Here is a 23,252-nt window from a genome sequence, read left to right on the forward strand (position 1 = left end):
GGTTCCCACAGCCGCCGTGGCCACTTCCGAGGATCCAGCGACTGCTCTAAAGCTCTGCACCGCCGTCCCTGTCCGCCTGTATCGCAACACTGTCACTGCCGCCTCTATTGCCTTCGGTACATATCTTCAGAACTTCTAAAATTCTCTTCATTTTTTTCATCGCCAATTCACAGAGATACGATTCATTCGTTAAATTCAATTTTGGCTTGGATTTTGCACTAAGCGCTAGAATTATTATATTTATGATAGGTGATAATTTATAACTGTAATATTTATTCTATGCGGTGTATACAGTACCATTTTCTTAGATAACCTTGGATTTTTTTAATTTGTGATCGATGAATATCGAGAATTGTTGAGATGAATTTATAACGACGATGGTGTCTGTTTTCTTCTTTGTCGATAGATTATGAATACTCGCTGTGGGGGTTGTCGGAAGGAAGCTTTGAGAAGGCGAAAGTTAAACATGAAGTTCACTTAAGGTCTGCACGGAAACTTCAAGAACTTTGTTTTAAAAATGGAGGAATTTATATTAAGCTTGGGCAACACCTTGGTCAGCTGGTATACTTTCAATCTGCTTCCTTTAGCATATGCATGAAATTATACAGAATATCTGCTCTGTCAAGTTGATGTGCTAGATGGGTTATTTGTCCGTCGAGTAATTAATCAGTTGCGAGTATTATTAGTTGATAATTTGTTGTGCTAACAGGAATATCTAGTACCCGAGGAGTATGTTCAGACAATGAGGGAGTCAATGCTGAACAAATGTCCAGTTTCTTCGTATGATCAAGTGTGTGAGGTTTTCAAGAAAGAGCTTGGAGAGACACCGGATAAAGTATGTATCATATCGTTGATTTATTTTAGGATGGAGACTTGGAACATTATGACCTGAATAAAGGCCTCTTTATATGCAGATTTTTGAAGAATTTGATCCTGTTCCAATAGCAAGTGCTTCCCTTGCACAAGTTCATGTAGCTCGAACACTTGATGGCCAAAAAGTGGCCGTGAAGGTCTCCATTGTTGCCCCTTTAATTGAAAATAAGTTTTGTATTTTTTTGGTGGAATTAAGTTTTCACGTTAACGTTTAGGAAATGATTTCTAGGGTTCACCTTTGACCTCCATTTTGTTTTATGGATATTCAGGTTCAACACACTCACATGACAGATACTGCCACTGCAGATCGTGCCACTGTGGAAGTGATTGTGAATACCCTACATAGTGTTTTTCCTTCTTTTGATTACAGGTAGCATCATGGATGTTTCCATCCTATGGGATGTTTACCTGTTCTTGTATTTCATGATAAGTTGTTCACTTTTTGGATATCCGGCACACTAATCATGCACGATATGCAACACTTGGATTTTGGTTTTATGTGAGATGCACATTTTTTTCTTTTCTAAATGTGCAAATATTCCTTTCTCCTATCTGTTTATAAGTGGTTTTTCATGGTCTTGAAGAGCTATTTTTAATTGAGATTTCCTTGAATTACATGTGCAGATGGTTGATTGATGAAATTCGTGAAAGTTTACCCAAGGCAAGTTTCTGAAAATTTTTGTATTCTCTAGTATTTTTTTCATGCACAAAGTCATTCTGAAATTTGCAAAAGCAACGTAAAGTACTTGTCTAATCATTCTTTAAAATAAACCGGGTTGGCCTGATCATAGTGATTGCAACTTGCTGGATTTTATTTGCTTAGTTGGCTTCTTATGTTCTTGCAGTCACAAGAGGAAAGATAAAACTTTCTGCTTCAAATTAAGTCAAAGCATTTGTAAATGTCCCGCTTTTCTGTTAAGCTACTGCCATTGTTGCTATTCAAGTCTGACGAATGTATCGGCTGCACACTTTAGCACAAAGTGCTATTTTGATCTAACAATAATAGTTACTGTCCTTTTCCTTTACTGGAAGTGAACTGTCCAGTCTGTTGTAGTTATCCAATCATAATATATGAAAATCAGTAGTTATAAGTATCAAAGATCATGCAACTTTAGGACTAATAATTTAATGTTCAACTAAAAGTAAGTTTTGATTAAAAATTCTATGTAGATCAACCCTAATTATTATGACATGTTGATGCCAGCAGGTTAGCCCTTTACTTAAACCTTGTTGAACCTTTAACCCTGACATGTTTTTTATTGTTTTTTGTTCAATGACTGGGTTGGTTTTCAAAACACTGTTACCAAACATTAATTGATGCCTAATAAATATATTTTCTTGTAGCCTTAATGCATGTCTTTAACATTAATTAATGCCTAATGCATAGTGTTTCTTGTAGCTTTAATACATTTCTTTAACATTATTTGATGCCCAATACATAGTTTTTCTTGTAGCCTTGAAACATGTCTGTGATTTGATATAGATGCACTCTTATTAAAATTGACCGTGACTTTTCTTTTCTTTATTTTTTTTTTCACGTGGCCTTCAGGAATTGGATTTTTTGGTTGAGGCCAAGAATAGCGAGAAATGTTTGCAGAATTTCCGGAAGCTATCTCCTCATATTGCAGAATATGTTTATGCTCCAAAGGTGCATTGGAATTTAAGTACTTCAAAGTTATTAACCATGGAATTTATGGATGGTGCACATGTGAGCGATTTGAAGACCATACAGAAACTTGGGATTCAGCCTAATGAAGTTGCAACATTAGTAAGCTCATAGCCTTGATATTGCAGGCTTGTTTTATTGGTTTAGAAGTTAACATGATTGAGAAATTTCCATCTCCAACATTCTTAAAATTAAGCTATGGCTTGAAAGTAGGTATCGGGAAGAGTGGCCTGGCCCTGGTTTTAACATTCATTGTTTTGCATGAACTGGCGACCCTTGAAACTTGAAATCTCTTTTTCTTGCTTGGCAGCCAATCGTTTTACCATTTTCGTCTACTAAGCTTTTTTTAAAAAAAAGATATGGTTCATCCATTTTGGCTGAAGGAGATGTGTTGTAATAAACTGGCTTCATCTCGTGAGCTTGTATGAAGGCATTATATTATCATTGAACCATTGGGTTCAATTTCCAATGACTAACACATGTTTGCTGGGAAGGAAAACAGTCAATATTTGAGTTGCGAAGTTTGAAGATTTAGTATCCTTGGGGTGACATTAAGACGATATGCACGATTCTTTTGCAGGTTAGTCGAGTTTTTGCAGAGATGATGTTCAGACATGGATTTGTGCATTGTGACCCACATGCTGCTAACTTGATTGTTCGCCCTTTGCCATCTGGTAAAAGGACCATTCTAGGTCAGGCTTCTTTTTGCCGAGATTGTCTTTGACCATTTCTGTAAAATTTCATTGGCTGGTCAGCTGCTTAAGTAGTTTCATCAGCAATCAGGAAGCAGTTAGTGTTAGTTTATTTTCCATTTTGTTATTATCATTTGTTTTTCTTAATGCTCATGATTATGCATATCCTCTCCGTGTTTCTTGGTCCAATTTCTTTAGTCCTAGGAGGCATAGCACCTATTTTATTTTTACACAAGGAGAGCACTGTAACTGATGAACAATTATAATACTGCTGGAATCAACCTCGTTGGCCAATTTGCTTTTCATTTATAATTGCTTACCTTTGAAATTTGTGCTAGTGATCCTGGATTTAATAATGTCTTCATTCATCTGGTTCAGTCAATTGTAACAACGCTATAGAAGTTTTACAGGGTGATACTCAAAAAATTTTCTGCACACAATCACTTTGAAAATTCTGGTTTTTTTTTATATACTTGGAAAGGTCATCCTAATATCCTCTAGATGTTTGTGGGCATTATTTGACTCACAGAGAACCTAAATCAGGGGATTTTAGGGCACAGTACTTGTAAAACTCTAGGAAATGCCAGCAGGTACCATATTGGATTTTAGGGCACAGTACTCGTAAAACTCTAGGAAATGCCAGCAGGTACCATATTTCTGGCAATCTGTAATGGTTTAATTTCCTTCAGTCAATACCTCCTAGGTAGTGTTAAGGAATAGAAAGCTTGTAAAAATTCTGGCTACTTTTGGTAAGAAATGCTCTCGTGCATAAGGTGAAGAGAGATCCATTTAACTATCTCTGTCCCTCCATCCTCTTAGAAGGGGTGGGGGAGAAGGATCTGTGTCCTGGTGTTGGTTGGATTGTTATCTTTTGTATTAGAGAATGCCTTTTGATATCTTGTACATTGCATGCTCATGGTTCTTGAAAACTACTACTCTTGAAAGCTTTTCATTTCCATTGACTAGTAATGGATGTCAAAGAACCTTCTCTGTGCAATACTCTCTTTTATGTTGCAGTATGCATGTATAACTAGTTGCATTTAGTTGGTTCCCAGAAACACTAATGTCTCAAGTTTCCCATTTGTACAGGCAAGAGAAAACCACAGTTGGTACTCTTGGACCATGGTCTTTACAAAGAACTTGATTTCACAACTAGGTTTAACTACGCTGCTCTTTGGAAGGTGCATTTTTACTTCCATCTTCAATCATTATTCACTTGCACCTTTCCACTGTTGATGGCTTAATGCTGGTATTCTGATGTTATGAAATCTGTCACAGGCATTGATTTTTTCTGATGCTAATGCAATTAAGGAAAACAGTGTTAAATTGGGTGCTGGAGAGGATCTATATGCACTGTTTGCTGCAATTCTTACCATGAAACCCTGGAATAGGATCATTGACCCATCCGTTGATCATTTGGTTATAAAAGGCGATGACAGGGAGCGTTCAGAACGGCAGGTCTGTCAGTCTTCTTAAATACAGATATGCTTTGGGATGTATCATTGTGCTTCTCATTGACAAATTATTGTTCCATTGTCCACATGGATGCTTTCCATGTATCTATTGCTTGCTTTACAATTTGTAGTTTTGTACCCTTTGCAGATGTATGCATCTCAGTTTTTCCCTCAAATCTCAGAGCTTCTAAGGAGGCTGCCACGAGTAATTCTGTTGATGCTGAAGACAAATGACTGTTTACGATCTGTAAATAGTTGTCTGGTATTGTGCATTATCCTCCCTCATTATTGTTGCCATTTATTATTGCGGTCTTCTGGTTGAAGTTAATTGCAATTTATTGTTAAGTAAATCTTGGAATGGCTTGTAATCAAAATGAATTATGGTCAGTTGCAAGGATCTTCTGTTGAGACATTTTTCATCATCGGAAAAGTTTCCTCCGAGGCAGTTGTTGAGGCAAAGAAGTTACAGCGGAAATCCTTACTAGGCAGGTTAGATGTATTGCTGGAGGAAATCTTGTTGGAAGTTAGACTGCTTGGAATGCAGATAGCCCTGTGGCTTCTACATCTAAGGAGAGCTTTGACCGGATGAATACAAACATCGGACACGTTCAATAGAGCCTGTTTCTTTTCTTTTTTCAGATTTTTACCACAGAGTGACTTCACATTCTTTCTCCCCGCTGTCCAGAAGGTGCTTTGGGCACGGATTGATACCGTGATTTTTTTCTTAAACAGTTAAAAGGAAAAGATGTATCATTCATTCGATTCAATAAGAAACTCGGGATGATAATTTGTGTTGTAAAACCGCTCAACGGGGAAGGAGAAATTATAAGACTCCGACGAATGGAATTTCCTTCTGATTTTGGAAATGAATGTCTTGTCCATTTGAATTGTTGTCTCGAACATATGTAAGTTGTCGATGTATTTTTTTTCGATGTTTCTTCGTCACGGGGAATCTCGTGTCCGTTGTGATTGACATAATAGTAATGAAACTTGTTTTTTCACCCGAGCCAGATTTTTTAAAAGCATTAAAAAAATACTAGGAAGTAAAAAATTTGATAGAATATTGGTATTTTTAATATCTATATATCAAAACAATTATAAAATATTAAAAATGAACCAATCTAATATTTCCTAGAATAAAGTAAACCTACCAAAATTAGAGTAAAATATATTATGGTTATGATTATTTTTTAAAGTGATTTTTATATTAAAGTATAATAAAATGATATTTTTTTTTATTTTTAAATATTATTTTTAAGACCAATCTAAAATACAAAAAAAAAATTAATAAAAAAATAATTTTTTTAGAAATGTGGTTTGTATCATATTTTCAAACATTTTCTTAAAAAACTATAATAAATAACATTTTAATTTGTTTGAGAGTGTAATTATAGTTATTTTTAAAGTATTTTTAATTTAAAAATATATTAAAATAATATTATTTTTGACATCAAAATATTAAAATAATCTAAAAATACTAAAAAATTATTTATTAAAGTAAATAAATAAAAGGATTTTAGATTTTTTTTAAAATACTTTCAAAGTTAAAAAATAAACAGGAGAATTGAGGCAGCCACCTCCTCAAGGCATATGATGGTATGAACTGTTGGGTGACTGTGTGGTGTCCTGTGCCATTTGACTGTCATTTTCATCCAGAAACTATGAAACCTCATATAGGTGGAGTGGTTGGGTTTGTGGGAGCTGTAGCAAGTTAGCAACCACCGCTGTCAATCGAACAAAGTGAAGGGCAAGAAACATTACATGCTATCAATCATGGCACATTGCAGGCGGTCTTTGTCAGGGTCTAATCGTGTCTCGTGACTGGGCGTGGGGCTGGTCGGGGCAGTGCATCTGGTTAGACCATGATCATGATCGTTGACTGTGTTCATGGAACTCTCTTCCACGCCAAACCCACAAAATTTGGTGGGTCAATTGTTAATAATCAGTAAAACTTACGAGAATGATTAAGAAAATTTTGGGAGAAAATCACACTTCGTATTTCTAGCAAACTTGGCTATCTTATAGCCCTACAAAGCAGAGCTTAAAAAAACAGAAAAAATAACAACTCACGTTTAATCAGATCCTAACACGTGGTAAGGCTAATTCAATCAAACAACTAACCCTTAACAGAAGGAATTTATTGATAAACCACTAAAGCAACCTAACGTCTAGAACAACAAATCTCAACATCAATCTGTTTCACCGAATTTGGCCTCAAATTTGGGTATATTTCGTTAACGTTCAGGGAGGGAGTATAATTACACCATTCCAGTAGACAAGGAAGACGCCTCATCTTTCTTTAAAGAGAGCGATCCTTTTGAGAATTAAGGATTATCTGGTGGCTATGGATGGTCCAGGTCGCAGCAGAAAGGTCGCATTAATGGGGAAGCCATCAATGGCTGGCGTGGTTCGGTGGTGGGATAATGGCATGGCGTTCGCATTTACTTCTTCAAACGCGCATGAACATTACTCGCCTATTTTCGCGCGAGTAGGTGGAACCTATAAACTCGCCTTTTGCCGTATCATTTCAAGTTCTAAACTTCACAATATAAGAAAGCCTGGAATATTAACAACACAATCCTTCTTTTATTTAATGATTTTAATTATCTACGTTATACCTAAAATTCAACGCTTTAGATGATATCTGGCATTGCCATACAATTATATTTTTTAAATTTTTTTAGTTTTTAATTATTTTTATTATTATTTGAACATGATTGTATAAAAAATAATTTTAAAAATATATAAAAATAATTATTTTAATATATTTTAAATCAAACATAGCTTGTTATTTTTTCATATTTGAGTTGGGTTATTTCGTATATTCCCATTGAGTAGGACTCCCAAAGTTGTGGAGGGAAGAAATGAAAGAAGAGAGGAAGACACTTATCGTCTGTTACAAACTAAGTAGTGGACGTGTATCTATCCATCTTTAATGAGGGTCATGGCATCGCTTAATAAAATCCGTCAGTCCTCGATTTTTACTCCTTCCTCTATCAACCTCCTCCGCTCATAAAAGGAGTGTAGAGCCACTGCCATTTTCAACCTTCACAGCCAGACACGAAGAGCAAAGAATTTTGTGTTTAAAGAAAAACAGAACGACCAACGGATTTGTCAAAATGGTGGGACCGAGTAGACCGCAATTTGTTCTCTTTGGATCATCCATTGTCCAACTCTGCTTCAGTCATGGCGGTTGGGGCTCCATTCTCTCCGATATCTACTCTCGCAAAGTATTCCTCTTTCTCCATTTGTTTATTTTATATTTCACGTGTTCTTTGAATGTTGCTTTGATTTGTTTCTTTTCTATTACATATAAATTGAAATGAAGATTTTCCCTAATGATATTTATTTCACTGTTTTGGCTAGTTAATCCCAGCGCTGATTAGTTGCCATTTTCATCGTCTGATTAGGCTAATCTTTTTCTGTTTGCAGGCAGACATATTGTTGCGAGGCTACTACGGATGGAACTCGCGGCGTGCTGTCCAGGTTCTCGATCAAGTTTTTCCCAAGGTATTTTCGTTGATATAATAATTTCTTTTAGGAGCAGTTAGACGTAAAAATTGCTCTATTTGAGGAATCTCATCTCTAAGTAGGTGAAATTGATCGTGCTATTAAATGGGTTTTATGTTTTGTAGGATGCTCCTGTGCAACCAGCTCTGGTGATAGTTTATTTTGGTGGTAATGATTCAATGGGGCCTCACTCATCTGGCCTAGGCCCTCATGTACCCCTTGATGAATACATGGAAAACATGAGAAAGATTGCAATTCACCTCAAGGTTTTCTCCTGGTTCTCAAATAATACGATCTCACTATATATAAATAGATCATGGTTCACATGTATACTATGAATGATCAAAGCAATTCTTGTCCTTATGTGATGAATATTGGGGTAAACTTCCTTTTTAAGGAGAATGAAATCTGGGAGGTTTTTATGCTGCTCTCGAATACCTTTAAATGATTAAATGCTTGTTATTCATTTCCTGATTGCTGGACTATGTCCAGTTATTCTTTTGTTGTGTATATTTTATAATTTGGCCCTGCAAGAACTCATCAGAGAATGATGTTTGATGCTTCATCTAACACTAGATATTTGAAAATCAGAGCCTCTCAGATACAACCCGCATCATTTTTATGAGCTGTCCGCCTGTTGATGAGGCCAGAGTTAGTTCAAGCACAAGGTGCTCTGATTCGTTATTTTCTTATCCTTTTTTTTTTTTTTTGTTTCTGATCATAGAAATTCTGAACCGTCTGTTTTTCTAAATTCAGTGGAATTTTCAGTGAAGTGGTACGAACAAATGAGTTGTGCCAAATATATTCCAATTCTTGTATAAAGCTATGCCAGGAATTGGGAGTGAAGGTTGTTGATCTTTTCTCTGCCTTTCAAAAAAGAGATGGTTGGACCACTGCTTGCTTTACGTAAGTTTTCTTCATCTTCCTTCTGCTAACAAGATCAATGTTCAGAAGTGTATATAATCTTATGTATTGTTTGGTCTCCCTCATGTATCTTCTATGAGTTTTCTATATGATGCTTACATGTGGTGGTATTTTCCTTGCACACAATTATCGATGAGGCGTAGTTTCTGTTTCTCTCATATTTGGATTTTTTTTAACTATCACATTAATTATTTTTTTTTACAAACTAGCACCGGCCAAAAAAGATATTGAAATATAACATAATTTGGTAAAAGTTGTTGTTGAAAAACATTACTTTAAAAAGTTCGGCTGGAAATAAAGGTATTTAAAAATTATTAAAATGGACTGGCACAAATTCGAAGAAAAAAAAAAGATAGGAAAAGAGAAAAAAAAAGAGAGAGTGAAGTTTCGATAATAACACCCTCGTACCATTAAAAGATCTCGATGACACTTAAAATCATTAATAGTAATTAAAGTAGGCCACATGCATTCATTATTTTTGGGTGGCACGTGTTGGCCCTCTCTAACCACTATTAATGAATTTTCTGATGTTATTAAATTTATTTTGTTAAGATTTTTCTGATGATACCAAAGGTATTATTAACGAAACTTCAATGTGACTTTTAGATTTTTTTTTCCTTTTGTCTCCTCTTTCTTCCTTGCAATTCATGTACTTCCATTTTACCATATAGAGATTGTTTATCTCTGTGATTCAAATGGGCTTTTCATAAATTTTGATTTATAGTTTTTTTAAATTGTTTTAATGTGTTAATGTAAAAAATAAAAAAAATATTATTTTAATATATATATATATTTTTAAAAAAATACTTTTAAAAATAACTATTATCACAATACTAAACACCACCTTAATATCACAATTCCCATACGTTAATTTCCAACTATGTTATTTCTCAAAATCATTTATGACTGGTGCTAGTGCCAATTTCACGCTCGTATTTGTTTGTGTAGATAAAACTTCCAAACCTTCCGCACTTTGCTCGTTTTTTTGTTTTGTTTTTGTTAATCTGGATAACAGACTCCTTGATTGTTTACTTTTGTGGTTATAAGGATAGTTGCTCGTAATCTTGGGATATGTGTAAAAACATTAGGTTGAAATCCAAATGCTTGCCTGCACAGTTTGCAGTATGTTGCAGTGTCATTTGTCTATGGGAACTCACGGGCTGCAGATGTAATCTAGGGACTATCTGCAAAAATCAGATAAACGGTCCCCATTTTCAGTTTTTGCATTGCCGTGAAAAGTTAGGCCATCAACGTGTTTGCTTTCCCATGATGAAAAGATATTATTAGCCAGCTTTGATGGATTAGATTATGTTGTTGTTTCGGATGGTCTTCTTAGGGCTAAAACTTATCACTTTTGGCAGTGAGACCACTGTCAAATGAAAGTTTCAATCAACATGATTTCTTGCATTCATGTCTTAAACCCAACCATCACTGGATTTCAGTGTTCTAAAGGTTGGAAATTTCAGATTGAAAAACTAATAATCAAAGTTTTGAGTTTGATTTGAATTCAAAATGGATTTTGAATTTAAATGTTGTTTTCAAGGTTGAAAGGGGTTACTTTAATGGTCTTTTTGGTGGTCATGGTGATGGAAGTTTGGTGGTGAACAGTTATAGAAGTGATCTAATCCAAACACTTCATAGTTCATGTATTAAAATTAAAAGAGAGAAGGGTTTTTCTTTTGTGGTTTAGTGGTCTTTTAAGCATTGGTCTTTCTTAGTGCAAAACCTAAAATATTTTCTATGGACTCATCGAACTTGAATTTTATTCTGTTGAAACTTGAGAAGACTTCCTGGTTTTGGAATTTGGATGCTAGATTTGCACCTGTTTTGGATATTGGAGTCAGGTATATACGAGCGAAGCCTGTAGTCCAATACATGTTATCTCTAAATAGATGGTCTCTCCTTCATCCTGTATGGAAAGGCAGGCCGTGCTGGTTAATTTAGCTCACAAATCACTAGATAATTCCTCCTTGTTACAATTTTTACTAGCTAATGTTAGCTTCCATTGGGAAGTACCGTCATGATTTAAGATTGTCAGGTTGTCTTCTCCTTTTACCACAACAATCATAAAAAATGTAAATCGAATGTCTTTGGTTGACTTAAACTGGTAGTAACGTGTTTCAACTTTCAATTTTATTGTTTCCCCCTTCACTTTTTTCCAGAGATGGCATTCATTTATCAGCAGAGGGGAGCAAAATAGTTGTGGAGGAGATTCTGAAGGTGCTAAAGGAAGCTGAGTGGGTTCCATCTCTTCATTGGAAGTCCATGCCCACCGAATTTTCAGAGGATTCACCATATGATCTTGTTGCTGCTGATGGGAAACGAACTCTAAATCCCTCCGAGTGGACATTTCACCGGGAGGTTCATTGGGACTAGGTTGCAAAACTATCTTTATGCCTTTTTCAAATGCCGGAGCTGCAACTAGAGATTGAAGGAAACAGGCATCCCTTACCAGAGTCGGCATGAACCCTCAAAAAAGAATCAGCCTAGAGTGGAATAATTATAATGCAACTCATTCTTGTCTACTGTTTCTGAACTCCCTTCGTTTTTAATTGAGTTGTTCCTTGTATAGCCGTAGGTTTTAGCAGTAACATTGGTCTCTAAAATGGCATGGATGGTGCTGTTTTGAATAATATTCAAATGCACCAGCGCCATTTCTCGCAGAGACTGCATGGTTTCAAGACGAACCCATCACAGGTGGTTCCGGTGCCACTTTGTTCCTTGATTATCATTACATGCATGGTTTCAGCATGATTTTTCCATCTTAAATCTCTCTTCATCGTGCCTTTGAAATTGACTGTTTCGAAGTGGATGGTGTCCACTACTATGGTCATGGTATAAAGTTGTCTCTCTTTTTTCTTTTTCTTTTTTTTCAAAAGCAGCTCTACCATGATTTACGAGAGTTCAATTGTAATCTGTAGTTTAGCACAACTAATTAATTAGTTCTTGTGGTTTCACAAATTACATATTTAATTTTTATGTTTTCAAATTCATTTTTAATCCTTTCTATCCATTTTCCGTCCCCTTCCAATTGAAAAAAAAAGAAAGAAAGAAGGTGAATATGATGAAAATATTAACGAGAAAATAACTTTGAAAAAAAAAATACAACTAAATTAAACATACCCAACACAGCTCCCATAATTGTTTAATTTTTAATGTTGCAAGAAATTAACGAACTTGTTTTAATAAACTACGAAAGCTAAATTATGATTAACTTGGGTTTTGAAGAACAGGACTGGCGCTGCTTCCATTGCAAACGATGCAAAAATTGAATGTTCCGTTGTCCCTGAGATGCAATAGATATGTGTTTTCAGATATTATGGTGAATTCTTAAGATTCTTAAAAGTAATTGATGCGCTGGAGAAAAAGCTTTTTTCTGAAACTTTTGACCATTTTCAAGCAAGCATACTCCGCTAGTCTAACTAGCAAAACAAAGTGTATACACCGCACCAAATCCAACCTCCAGCCTCCACATTAGCGGCATTAGCCAGCACATACAACATTTGCCCTAGCCTCTCTTATTCTCTCTCTCAGCCGTTCCACAATCAACCACCACCAACAGCCCTCTCCTCCCTTTTATTTCATCACCGACGGCGTCCTCTCACCCTGAGATCCAGACATCAACAACAGACATCGTGAGCTGTTCTGTTTGTTTTTATCCTGTGAGGTCGTAGGGGGGAGTTGCATATAAGATTTCCAAGAGAGAAGATCAAGAAATTGCTCCAACGGTTTGGTTTTTCAACTCAATTTCTTGAATTGCTGTTTTGATTATTTTGGTCGTAGGAAACCTTTTCTTCTTTTGTCCCTGTACACTTGTATTCTTGGACGTTTTAGCTATTGAACAGTCTTTTATTTTTTTCCCTTCCCATCCTGCACTGGCTAGGGACCAACTAAACTAATAAATACACTGTGATATCACAGTGGTGACACTGTTATGGGGAGTTTTTTTTTTATCAGACTGGGGTGGAGAGGGATCAGGGATGATGCATTTCATAATATGTTGTGATGCATTTCATAAAAAAAAAATTGGGAATGGGATCATTCTGTTTAAGTGTCATCAAGAATGACAGTAGTGTTGGCAGAACATGTTAAATTGATGACCAGAAGACTGGTTTCAGGAGGTAAAAAATCTCATTCTGTTTTGTTGAGTTTGCTTCCTCAGAATATTTTCTTGGAAATCTTTGGAAAATCTCTTACCTTTATCAAAATGGGACCAAGACTATAAAGAAAATTTTCCTGATTGATTGGGAAAATATTTTCTTTCTTTTTAAAACCAGCAAATAATCCTTTTGAGTAATCCTGCTTGATAGTAGCCTTTTAAAGAAATAAAATATTTTTAAAAAAAAAAACTAGCAAATAATCCTGCTTGTCAATAATACCAAACTAAACAGCTAGAAAAATAAAAATAAAAGACTGACTTGATAGGTAAAATCTTGTAGAGCATAGATTCCAAGCTCCATCAATCTAGCAGTTGCCCCGCTGCTTTGTTTCCGGTCAGATTCAGAACAATCGAAACAAGATTTAGGAATGTTGAAAATAAATCAATTTTATTACAATTTGTTGAAAAAATCGAATCTATAAAAGAGATGGGTATATAGGACTGCAATCTATAAAATACAATATAATTATGTTTTATTTGCAGCCTGGAGGTAAACACGTGAAATTGCTTCTGCACTAGAGAAGCTAGAAGACCGATAAAATTGATAACATAAAACAATGGCAAATTACTATGACATTGATGGTATTCTCGTGGAGGAAGAGGTGAAATGTTTTGTCCTCACCTTATATTTTAACTCCTAAATCTCGTTATCCTAACATAATCACTTTTCTATCGTGTGTTCACACTGTCTTGCAGTTTGTTCCAGTTGTGTTTCAAAAGGCTATAAATGGAGTGAAAATCGATGAAAGTACTGAAAAAGGATATGTAAGTTTCAAGTAAAATAGCGTTGGAGAAAGATTTCACAAGTCAAATTACTTCATATATTCACCTTGTTTGTGAACGTGTTAATTAAAACTCAGGTTGAACAAGGTTCAAAGACAGAGCTACCTTTCTGGCTTGCTCAAGAATTGCACATGAGGCAAGCTGTATCGATACGTGTTCCTGCCTGTTTTAATCAAAAGTAATTGCCTTGCTCAAATCAAATATTTTTATTTTACATTATGAAGTGAGTTGGTGGGAGATCCATCTTCATATAGGGTTGTTTACTGTCTTAGTAAAAGGGTCCGATTGGTTTTCCCGGTTGTAGTTATAAAGGATAGAAAATTTCTTGTTGAAATTATTTATGTCATTGCTGTTAAAACTTCAATGTAACATGTAGCTCCTTAGAATTATAGAAACTTTGCTCAAGTCCTCTAGGAATTCCTCGATTTTAAAACTTCAATCTAAAATGTAGTTCCTTTGAGTTATAGAAACTTTGCTCAAGTCCGCTGGGAACTCCCTGATTTTAGGTTTTGCTTTCAGGGTTTTATTTAAATTAATTGCTTGTTATGATAGTCGAGTCCCCAAAAAATCATCATATGTGTACATGGAGAATGGTTTGTCTATGCTGTCATCCAACATCTATTTACTTGTACAGTTGCTTTTATATCTTATAGATATTATTTCTTTTTCCTCATCAGAACAAGGCTGGAAATTCAGGCAGATGCTGCTTGTGTGGACCTGAGATCCCGCTGTCCATACTTTTATGAATTTGGATGCAAGCTAGCTCCACTGTGAGTCTCCTTCTCCTGCCTATCTGTTCATGTGTGTATACAATTCCTGTTGTGATGTCTTCTTTTAGTGCCTTTTGTTGAACTACCATGCAAGAGTACCTGCATAAAATGGTGTCCTGCTTGCGAAGCATTTTTTGCTAAGTGATGCTTTCTCGATTTGGAGGAAACATGCAGCTCAATGTGTTCAATATCTTTTTATGACCTTCCCTAAGTGATGCCTTAACCTTTTGACTTTCTCAGTCTGTTTAATCAGATTGACAATTCCAAAACAATCCAGTTATTTGTTGGATACAAAGTTACAAACTAACACATCATGACATCCAAAAGTAGATCATTGTTTTTAGAGATAAAAATCAAATGTGGGCTTCTCCTATGTCAGAGCAATAAGGTTGGCAACCGGAAGATTATGGAGTGCTTTCAATTTTAGGATATCTTCAGTACTGTAACTTGAAAATATCATTTCATTACCAATCTGTGCCATTCATGAATTTACTAGTGTCTATCCTTGTCTGCTTCATTAGACTGTTTTAAAGAAATTATTTGGATAAGAGTGTGGCATTCTTTTTAGACCAAGACAAGTTTTCTGTTAGTGATTCCAGGTTGCTTAGTTTTATCTAGGTTTCATTTATTGGTAGACTTCAGTGTACCTGAAGTCTAGAAGCAAAAACTATCTGTTTTCATTCTCAAGTCCAGGGATCAACTGAAGGCCCATATCGAGATGCTTGCAATAGAAAGGAAACAAATGGGAGAAGTAATCTGTCAAAATGAATTACTTCACTCCATGCATTATGATTTTCTGTTTAGCTTTGAGAAGTTTATGTGTTGTGAATGGGGTCAAATGCTTGACAATCAATATTGTTCATGGGCCCTTTTACTTTGTGGTCAAACCCCAATGCTTTAGACATACACTGTACCGTGGTTGAGTTTACATGTTGTGAAGGCTGTGCTTGGCAATAATACATCCAAAGTGCACAATTGACAAGTGGTGGTCGAATGTCGGGCATACCTATTGACAGTAAATTTACATGTACACCAGCAATCTTTTGTTTGGCTGACAAGCTGGTGTTCACCAAGCACCTTTTCTTTGCGAGGACTTATTTGGTTATATTCATAATGATGCTTAGGTGTGATAAATCCATTGGATTGTTGCTTTCATATGCATTTCGAATCCGGTATAAGGAAGTCCTGCACAAGGCACACACCACAGCATTTGCAGCAGCTTCCAAATTCCTGATGCTCCTAACTAAAGAAGAAACTTATAGTGAGATTCTTTTACTTTTAAGCGTATATTTTCTGCTTTCATGCCGCACATTTATGTTGCAATGACAGTAATTTATTTGTCTGCATGTTTAGTGTATGAAGCAGCTCAATCATCCATGGCAGCCTTTAAGAAGTGGCGGATGGGTGGCCCCAGATTGCAGAGAGCTTCAATTCTTGGGAGGAAGAGAAAACCAGCTGAATAGGTGCCCATTTCTACCCTGCTGACACTTTCAATTCAAGCACTCATGCTGCTGTTATATCTTGGTCCTTGCCTTGAGATTGATGCATGATGGGTGCATTCTTGCATGAAAAGTAACAAAGCACGTCCTGGTACTATAATAGTTCACTCTCCAGTTTCGTTTTCCTCCTGATAATTTTAGCTTGATATTTAGCCCTAAAGGAAGTTGGGGGCAGGGGTGAGGCTGTTTGGGGGTGATGATGCAACTGCAGTCGCAGTTAGACAGAAACTGACTGTTTACTTGTTGCCATGATAATTGAGTTGATGCGATACATTTCATCTTTAATTCCGTGATTTATAAAAATGATCCCTGCTCAACTGTACATCTATTTCTTTGTAAGCCCAAAACAATCAACCAAAAACTTAAATGTGGTCAATGTAGGCAGAACTTCCGCATAAGATAATATTAATATTTGAATTTGGCTACATGATATGCTATAAGTCTTTTATTTAAAGGGTTTTTGAGAGTCGATAGCAATTTTTTTTCAATTACTTTTAGTTCAGAAAAACATTAAAATCATTTAAAAAATATATATATATACACATCTAAAAATACTAAAAAAATAATTTAAAACAAAAAAAAAATTATAATGAAAAACAGGTTAAAATTCAATTCTAAACACCTTATTAATACAAGTCTTTGTTTCCCTGATTTACAAAGTTCAGTTCAGAAGGTGAGGATTACTCAAAGGAGATTGTCAAGCTGCAAGCCCCGCTTTCTATTCTTGATACTGCTGCGTGCCATTATTTTTCGTGGCTGAATTGATGCATGCTGTGCGAAGTCAGATGGTGGTAATGCATCTCCTAGTGGGCACAAGATTATCAAAACTACACTCCGATAATCCCCACAGCAAATGGCTTTATCATTCCTTGACCCCTTCCCAATATACCCAATATATATATATATATATATATATATATATTTGTCACCCCAATACACCCAATATATATATATATATATATATATATATTGGTCACCTAGATCTCCTGTTGTGGTGATGATCCCATCGTCACCATTCACCGACTTTTCCACATGTTATGAATGAATTGCACATTGCCGTAAATCGTAACTCATTCAGATACATATCATCAACAAGTCTTTGATTTTCACTCTCCACTTCCTCTTCTATAGCTATCACATCCATTTGCCTCTTTACCTGGAAGAAATCGCACTACTTTCAAACTCACATTCAGAGACCCTGCCATCTTGCAAGCATTAGGCTTCATCATGCCCCCGAGTAAAGAGCATGGCAAAATTTAGCTGTTCTCTGTGATGGCTAAACTCATTACAAATGTTCAAAACGAGGCCTTGATCAATAAATATCCCCACAGGGCATGATAGGAGAGTCCTCTTTGTTCATCCCATCTGCGCTGGATTGCTTGAGAAAATGGAATTAGGATGGAAGTCACGCCTAAGAACTATTCAAGCTGGAAAGGATTTGAAGACTATATATATATATATTTTTGTCAATAACAGGATGTAGGACGTATTATCTTACATAACCATGGTGATTTCAACACAAGCTAGAGTTGATGAAATAGTGATTGCATATTTATGTCTCCCAGCATTAAGAATAATCAAAGCCCGTTGGCGTTCATAAGAGCTCCAAGGGCGACACTTCCATGAGCTGGCATACCATAGCACATGGCAACCATGAAACCGCTTATAATCTTGACGAAGTCCCAGAATCATGAGACCACCAGCATTGACAAACAGATCTCTCATGAGCACAAAAAAGGAGGTTTGACCCCTGTGACAAAGTCTTCGAGTTTCTCCATAGTAGCAAGATACCAGGTCGCCAACAAAAGCTGAGGCCATGACCATTTGTCCAAAATCTGTTCGTAGAAGCTTCAGGTCTGAAAGGATCCGAGCAAGATCCGGGACGCTCGTGACTGTCAGGGAAATGGACGAAAACCAGGCACCGAGAGGATTCTCTTTGAATTTTTTTTCCAAGTAGTAGGAGATATAATCCTGCTCCCACGCCTAAGAGGAATAGAATTCCAACCAAAGCATTGCCCCAAGCCCTTTTACTGATTCTTCTTATTGTTTTCTGCAATGTTCGCGTCTGCTCCGATCATTACAGGAATCATTACCAGAATCTCTAACCTATAACTTTGTTGCTATCAATGGGATCAGGATCCCATTGTTTGAGTTTAATCAGTAATGATAATTCAGCATAATTCAACATGATCCTGATCCCTCAGTAGATTGTCTCTCTCACCTCTTATTTTGAGAACTTGGTTGCAGATTGAAAGGAAAGTAACGGTAGCACTGATTGGTTTTTAAAGTATTTTTTATTTAAAAATATATTAAAATATTTTTTTTGTTTTTTTTTAAATATTTTTAATATTAATATATCAAAATTATTAAAAAAATTATTTAAAGTAAAAAAATAAAAATATTAATTTTTTAAAAATATTTTTGAAATGAAAAAAAAAAAAGTAGCAGGCGAAGGATAAGGATCTGAAAGAAACTATCTGATGCATACATAATTTAATAAATAAATAAAAGCAAAAAAGGCGAAAAAGGCTAAAAAGGTAGGTGGTCTTTTGCTGTCGTGGCAAAAGTGGGAATCTGTTACGATCTTTCTTCTAATCCAGTCCAGGTGCTGTAATAATTAATATTCGAAAAAGAAATCACAGACAAGATATTTCTGCAACTTCTCTCGTGTGTTACTTTATGGGTTTTGTAATGGGAGGTCCAGATATTTTTAAGAGTTGTTTTTAATTAAAAATATATTAAAATAATTTATTTATTTTTGATAGTAGTATATCAAAATTATTTAAAATAATTAAAAAAATATTAATTTGCTCGAGGCGGGTTAACCACCCAAATTTCATCTAGCAACTTGTCTCATGTATTAGATGTATAGTGTTTTTCATAAGTATTTCTTAATTAAAAATATTAAATTATGTTTTTTATTATTTATTTTTAATACCAGCATATTAAAATAATTTAAAATATTTTAAAAAAATATTAATTTAATATTTTTCAATAAAAAATATTTTTAAAAAATATAAGTTATCATGATGCTAGACATGCATTCCTTTTCTATAATAACAAGATTTTTATTTGGTTTCACCATATTCTTTGAAACACAAAATATATTACCCAAGTAAAATTCAAATAATTAATTTTTTAAATATCTAAAAAAATAATTGTCAATTTTAAAATTTTAATTTTATTAATAAAACTATTGCCATGTAATAGAAGTTTTGGGGTCTTTTTGCACAACTTTTAACGAGATTCTATTGCATTTCTAATTCAAAGAATAGAAAAGCTTTTTCTGTTTTTCTGTTAGGGTGTGATTATAATTATTTTTTAAATAGTATTTTTATATTAAAAAATATATTAATAATATTTTTTATTTTTAAAAATTATTTTTAATATTAACATATCAAAATAATTTAAAAATACTAAAAAATATTAATTTGAACTAAATAAAAAATAAAAAAAAATTAATTTTTTAAAATATTTTTAAAACACATAAATAAATTGACACTAAAAAAGATTAAAAAAAAATACAGTACTTAAAAATTAAAATTTATTATTTGAGGATGATTTTTTTAACCAAGAGTGAGGAATTAAGGAAAAAATATTGTTAGCGTCTTATAATTTTATTAAAATTGCACTTGCTTACTTATTTTAAAAAAATACAGATGATATTATTAATGAGTATAAAATAAATTAAACTACATAATAATATTTATGATATAGACTAATATGCAAACAACAAAGTTCATGTTATAAAGTATAATTTTTAGAAAAATTGATAGGCAAAGTACAATACTACTAAACCATATAATGACGGAGCAATTTTTTTCCAAATTTAAAGATGAAAAGAGTGCTCGCTGCCTACTCAATGAAGAGAGAATTACAAATTCCTTGAGTTTTTAATAATTGTTTTGTGGTTAATTGGATCTAAAACTGGAATTTGGATAGCACCAAGCACATATCCATTTATCGCAATATATTTTGTGTAAATAAAATATAGTAGAAGAGTCATCGTATCTTTGCTATGAATAGTGTCCTCTTAGTAAAAAGAGCTCGTGGAGACAATTCTAACATTATTATAAAAAGTTGTATGATGATATTGAAAGAAATCATATGCAACATTAGAGTAATAACAAATAAAAAAAAATATCTTCATATGATTATCTCTTGCTTGTATTTAATTAATTAAAAAATAAAATTTATTTGAAAAAAGCTAAGTTTAACAACAACAAAAAAAAACAATTAAAAAGACTTAAAATAACCCAATTATTTTCAAAACCAATAAAAAACCTACATAAAGAAGCTAAAAAAATAATAAAACTCAATACCCTATTAAAAAAACATTGAAGAAGAAACTGAAAAAAACACAAGTCTTAAAAAAAGATAAAAAACTCAAGTGAATCCTTTTGATCTAAATTAATATTTTAAACTTGTAATTTATGAAATTCTAGATTCGAGTTCAAACAATAAGTTCAATTTTTAATAATAATTATCAATTTAAAAAATTTATCAAAGTAGAAAAATATCAATAAAAAAATAATTATCAAATCTTTCAAGAGAAAAGACTTGAAGTGGGATGAAATCATAAAAAGATTAAATTTTAAAAATTATCTTAAATAAAATAAATGGTAATAAAAATAATATGGACCATATTTGATAGATGCAAAAAAATAAAAGAAAGATTAAATTGAAAAACAATTATAAATTATTTAAAACTAAAAAAATAGTAATAAAAAAATATGATGAAATATGATGGAAAAATAAATTGAAGGATTGCTTTAAAAATTTAAAAAGTTAGAAAAAAAAAAGGAAAAAAAAATAAAGTCATTAGCATCAAATCAGAAACTTGTTAAATACATGTATCTTTCAAAGATGCAAGAGTTATTAAGATAATTCAAATATCATTATAAAAGCCGTTGTTTAGATGTAAGACCACGTTGTATATGCCATATGAATAGCGTGATGAATCTCACATGCACTAACTACTTTTGGTTTATAAATAATATTATATATTTATTAAAATATTAAATTATCATTTAATCAACTTGATTATAAAAAAAAATTAGAATAGAAACACAAAAAAACCCCGATGCTAGTTTGATTTTTTGTCTAAAATAATAATTTAATTGTTTTACCATGTTTTAAGAAATTAAAATTAGAAAAAGCTCCTAGATGCCAATTAAATAAATTTTTCTTTTAAAATTAATTTAGATATTTAAAATACTAAAAAAAATAAAATTAAAAGGTTAAGTTGCTACCAATCATATTATTCTAGCTATAATTAATAAATCTTATGAAAATATTAGACTATCTCCAATAATTAGACTATTATTTTTATTTTTTTTAAAATATAAAATAATCATTATACTGATTTAATCTATAATATTTTATATTAGCATTCATAGTGAAATAACAAGTTGTTTCAGGTTTTTGCTAATCGGAGCACATATTTACTAGATTATGACATTTTTCAATTGAAAGATATTTTCTAACCAAAAGAATGTGCTTTTTTTTCTATGACTTGATGTTGTCCAAATTTTAAAATCCAAGTTGCATAAAAAAAGGTTAAACAAAGCAAAAGAATGTGTTTTTTTTTTAATTTATATAGGATATTCGAGTTAATTTATGTACACCATAATTAATCCCTATAATTTATTAAATATTCTATAAACTTAATAAATATATAAAACACTCGAGAATGACAAATATATAAATCAAAACTCAAACCTAAATATAATAGAAAAAGATAAGATTCTTTCATTACTAGATAGAAAAAGATAAAGCACTTTCATTACTAGACGTGGAATGCAAAAGAATGTGCTTTTTTTTTCTATGACTTGATTTTTTCCAAAATCATTGACTTCTCCGATATTTTCTCTTCCCATCCAAATACGGCCTAGGATGAAGCGGAAAAAATACAATAAAAGATTCTTCTAAAAAGAAATAAAATAAAATAACCGCTTAAGATATTTCAAAAAATCTGCACCCCTTTTCGCACTTATAGCGCGTGGTTCACCGAAACTATTTTGGGATGTGTTTCCGTCGAAAGATTTATATTTTTGCTTTTTAGAATTACCTGATACTGTTAAAAACATTAAAAAAAATCATAATTTATTTTTCTTGCTGTGAGAAAAAAATTCATTTTCTTACTCACAAATTTAAGTATCTATACTATGTGAAACTTTAATTTGAGTTGTTAAACAATTAAACTTTGATCAATCATGTATATTTATATTATTTTTTTAAAAGTATATTAATACAAAAAGAATATATATAAAAATCTCTTTAATGATTTAAATGTAATTAAAATGAAGTGGGGAAAGTCTAGAATGTGATATTTTTATTATTTTTAGTAGTTTTTAGATCTGATTTTTCTTTTCTTATCTATGGATTTTTTTAAAATAAATAAAATGAAATAACTACTAAGATATTACTAGTTGTCCAATTTATAACATAAAAATAATGGATAATTCAGATAATTATTTGGATTTTTTAACATACCAATAAAAATATTTGAGTTACTACATTATGTTTGTTGTATTAATTTTTAACTTATATAAATATATATTTTAAATTATTAAAAATTTAATTTTTTTAGATCTAATTTTGACTTATTAAAAAATTTCTTTGAGTTTAAATTTAGCTAGCTAATTATATATATATATATATATAATATTTAAGTAAAAAAATCAATTATGATGTAATTTTTTTTGGATTACTTGAATTATTAGGATAAATAAAAAATTCCCATGATTTAAATAATTTCCGAGATGGTAATTTTCATTGAAATTCCCTCTTATTTTATCTCAAAAGTAGTCGAAGACTTGGAAGTTAGAGTAACAATTAAAAGTTACACTTCTCCCTCTGTCATCTCTTCATCACACTCTCTCTCAAATCGCGTAGACTCATAAAATCCATATATCATCAT

General features: G+C 33.0%; 3 protein-coding genes across 8 annotated transcripts in view; all 3 read left to right on the forward strand.

Annotated features, from left to right (window-relative positions):
- The window catches only part of ATH9 (ABC2 homolog 9), a 5,912-nt gene extending 331 nt beyond the window's left edge, over nt 1-5,581 (forward strand). For 2 of the 4 annotated variants that reach the window (XM_011046715.1, XM_011046862.1), the window contains exons 2-13: nt 32-116; nt 407-561; nt 710-835; nt 915-1,010; nt 1,143-1,243; nt 1,498-1,534; nt 2,423-2,641; nt 3,120-3,231; nt 4,321-4,412; nt 4,510-4,689; nt 4,834-4,947; nt 5,074-5,581. In XM_011046715.1, coding sequence (XP_011045017.1) covers nt 32-116; nt 407-561; nt 710-835; nt 915-1,010; nt 1,143-1,243; nt 1,498-1,534; nt 2,423-2,641; nt 3,120-3,231; nt 4,321-4,412; nt 4,510-4,689; nt 4,834-4,947; nt 5,074-5,274 — 1,518 coding nt within the window. In that variant the 3' untranslated portion in view covers nt 5,275-5,581. Of the gene's footprint in view, nt 1-24; nt 117-406; nt 562-709; nt 836-914; nt 1,011-1,142; nt 1,244-1,497; nt 1,535-2,422; nt 2,642-3,119; nt 3,232-4,320; nt 4,413-4,509; nt 4,690-4,833; nt 4,948-5,073 lie in introns of all 4 variants that reach the window. The other 2 variants (XM_011046940.1, XM_011046788.1) reach the window with 2 other exon arrangements.
- A 1,941-nt stretch (nt 5,582-7,522) lies between these two features.
- Nucleotides 7,523-11,881, forward strand: LOC105140258 (GDSL esterase/lipase CPRD49-like). 2 transcript variants are annotated; one of them, XM_011047058.1, is made up of 6 exons: nt 7,523-7,915; nt 8,118-8,195; nt 8,321-8,461; nt 8,772-8,863; nt 8,952-9,101; nt 11,282-11,881. In XM_011047058.1, exons 1-6 carry the CDS (start codon nt 7,805-7,807, stop codon nt 11,493-11,495), a joined length of 786 nt encoding a protein of 261 aa, XP_011045360.1. In that variant the 5' UTR covers nt 7,523-7,804; the 3' UTR covers nt 11,496-11,881. The 2 variants fall into 2 exon arrangements, with proteins under 2 accessions (XP_011045360.1, XP_011045430.1); XM_011047128.1 differs by having other exon boundaries at nt 7,525-7,915; nt 8,787-8,863.
- Nucleotides 11,882-12,512: 631 nt separating this feature from the next.
- LOC105140394 (DNA replication complex GINS protein PSF3-like) lies at nt 12,513-17,224 on the forward strand. Of its 2 annotated transcripts, XM_011047323.1 has the most exons (8): nt 12,513-12,847; nt 13,762-13,880; nt 13,975-14,043; nt 14,139-14,239; nt 14,739-14,831; nt 15,956-16,092; nt 16,185-16,294; nt 16,996-17,224. In XM_011047323.1, the coding sequence occupies exons 2-7, from the start codon at nt 13,836-13,838 to the stop codon at nt 16,292-16,294; spliced, it is 555 nt and encodes a 184-aa protein (XP_011045625.1). In that variant the 5' UTR covers nt 12,513-12,847; nt 13,762-13,835; the 3' UTR covers nt 16,996-17,224. The 2 variants fall into 2 exon arrangements, with proteins under 2 accessions (XP_011045625.1, XP_011045545.1); XM_011047243.1 differs by lacking the exon at nt 16,996-17,224 and having other exon boundaries at nt 12,517-12,847; nt 16,185-16,652.
- Nucleotides 17,225-23,252: the final 6,028 nt, after the last annotated feature.

Source organism: Populus euphratica, unplaced genomic scaffold (assembly GCF_000495115.2).
Source record: "Populus euphratica unplaced genomic scaffold, PopEup_1.0 scaffold1.1, whole genome shotgun sequence".
Lineage (NCBI taxonomy): Eukaryota > Viridiplantae > Streptophyta > Magnoliopsida > Malpighiales > Salicaceae > Populus > Populus euphratica.

Bases quoted from the DNA above. Each gene is read 5' to 3' on its own strand.
- LOC105140258 (XM_011047058.1), top strand. From the start codon at position 7,805: ATGGTGGGACCGAGTAGACCGCAATTTGTTCTCTTTGGATCATCCATT. The intron at 8,196-8,320 runs GTATTTTCGTTG...TATGTTTTGTAG, and splicing joins TCGATCAAGTTTTTCCCAAG to GATGCTCCTGTGCAACCAGC. The intron at 8,462-8,771 runs GTTTTCTCCTGG...ATCTAACACTAG, and splicing joins AGATTGCAATTCACCTCAAG to ATATTTGAAAATCAGAGCCT.
- LOC105140394 (XM_011047323.1), top strand. From the start codon at position 13,836: ATGGCAAATTACTATGACATTGATGGTATTCTCGTGGAGGAAGAG. The intron at 14,240-14,738 runs GTAATTGCCTTG...TTTCCTCATCAG, and splicing joins CCTGCCTGTTTTAATCAAAA to AACAAGGCTGGAAATTCAGG. The intron at 14,832-15,955 runs GTGAGTCTCCTT...AATGATGCTTAG, and splicing joins GGATGCAAGCTAGCTCCACT to GTGTGATAAATCCATTGGAT.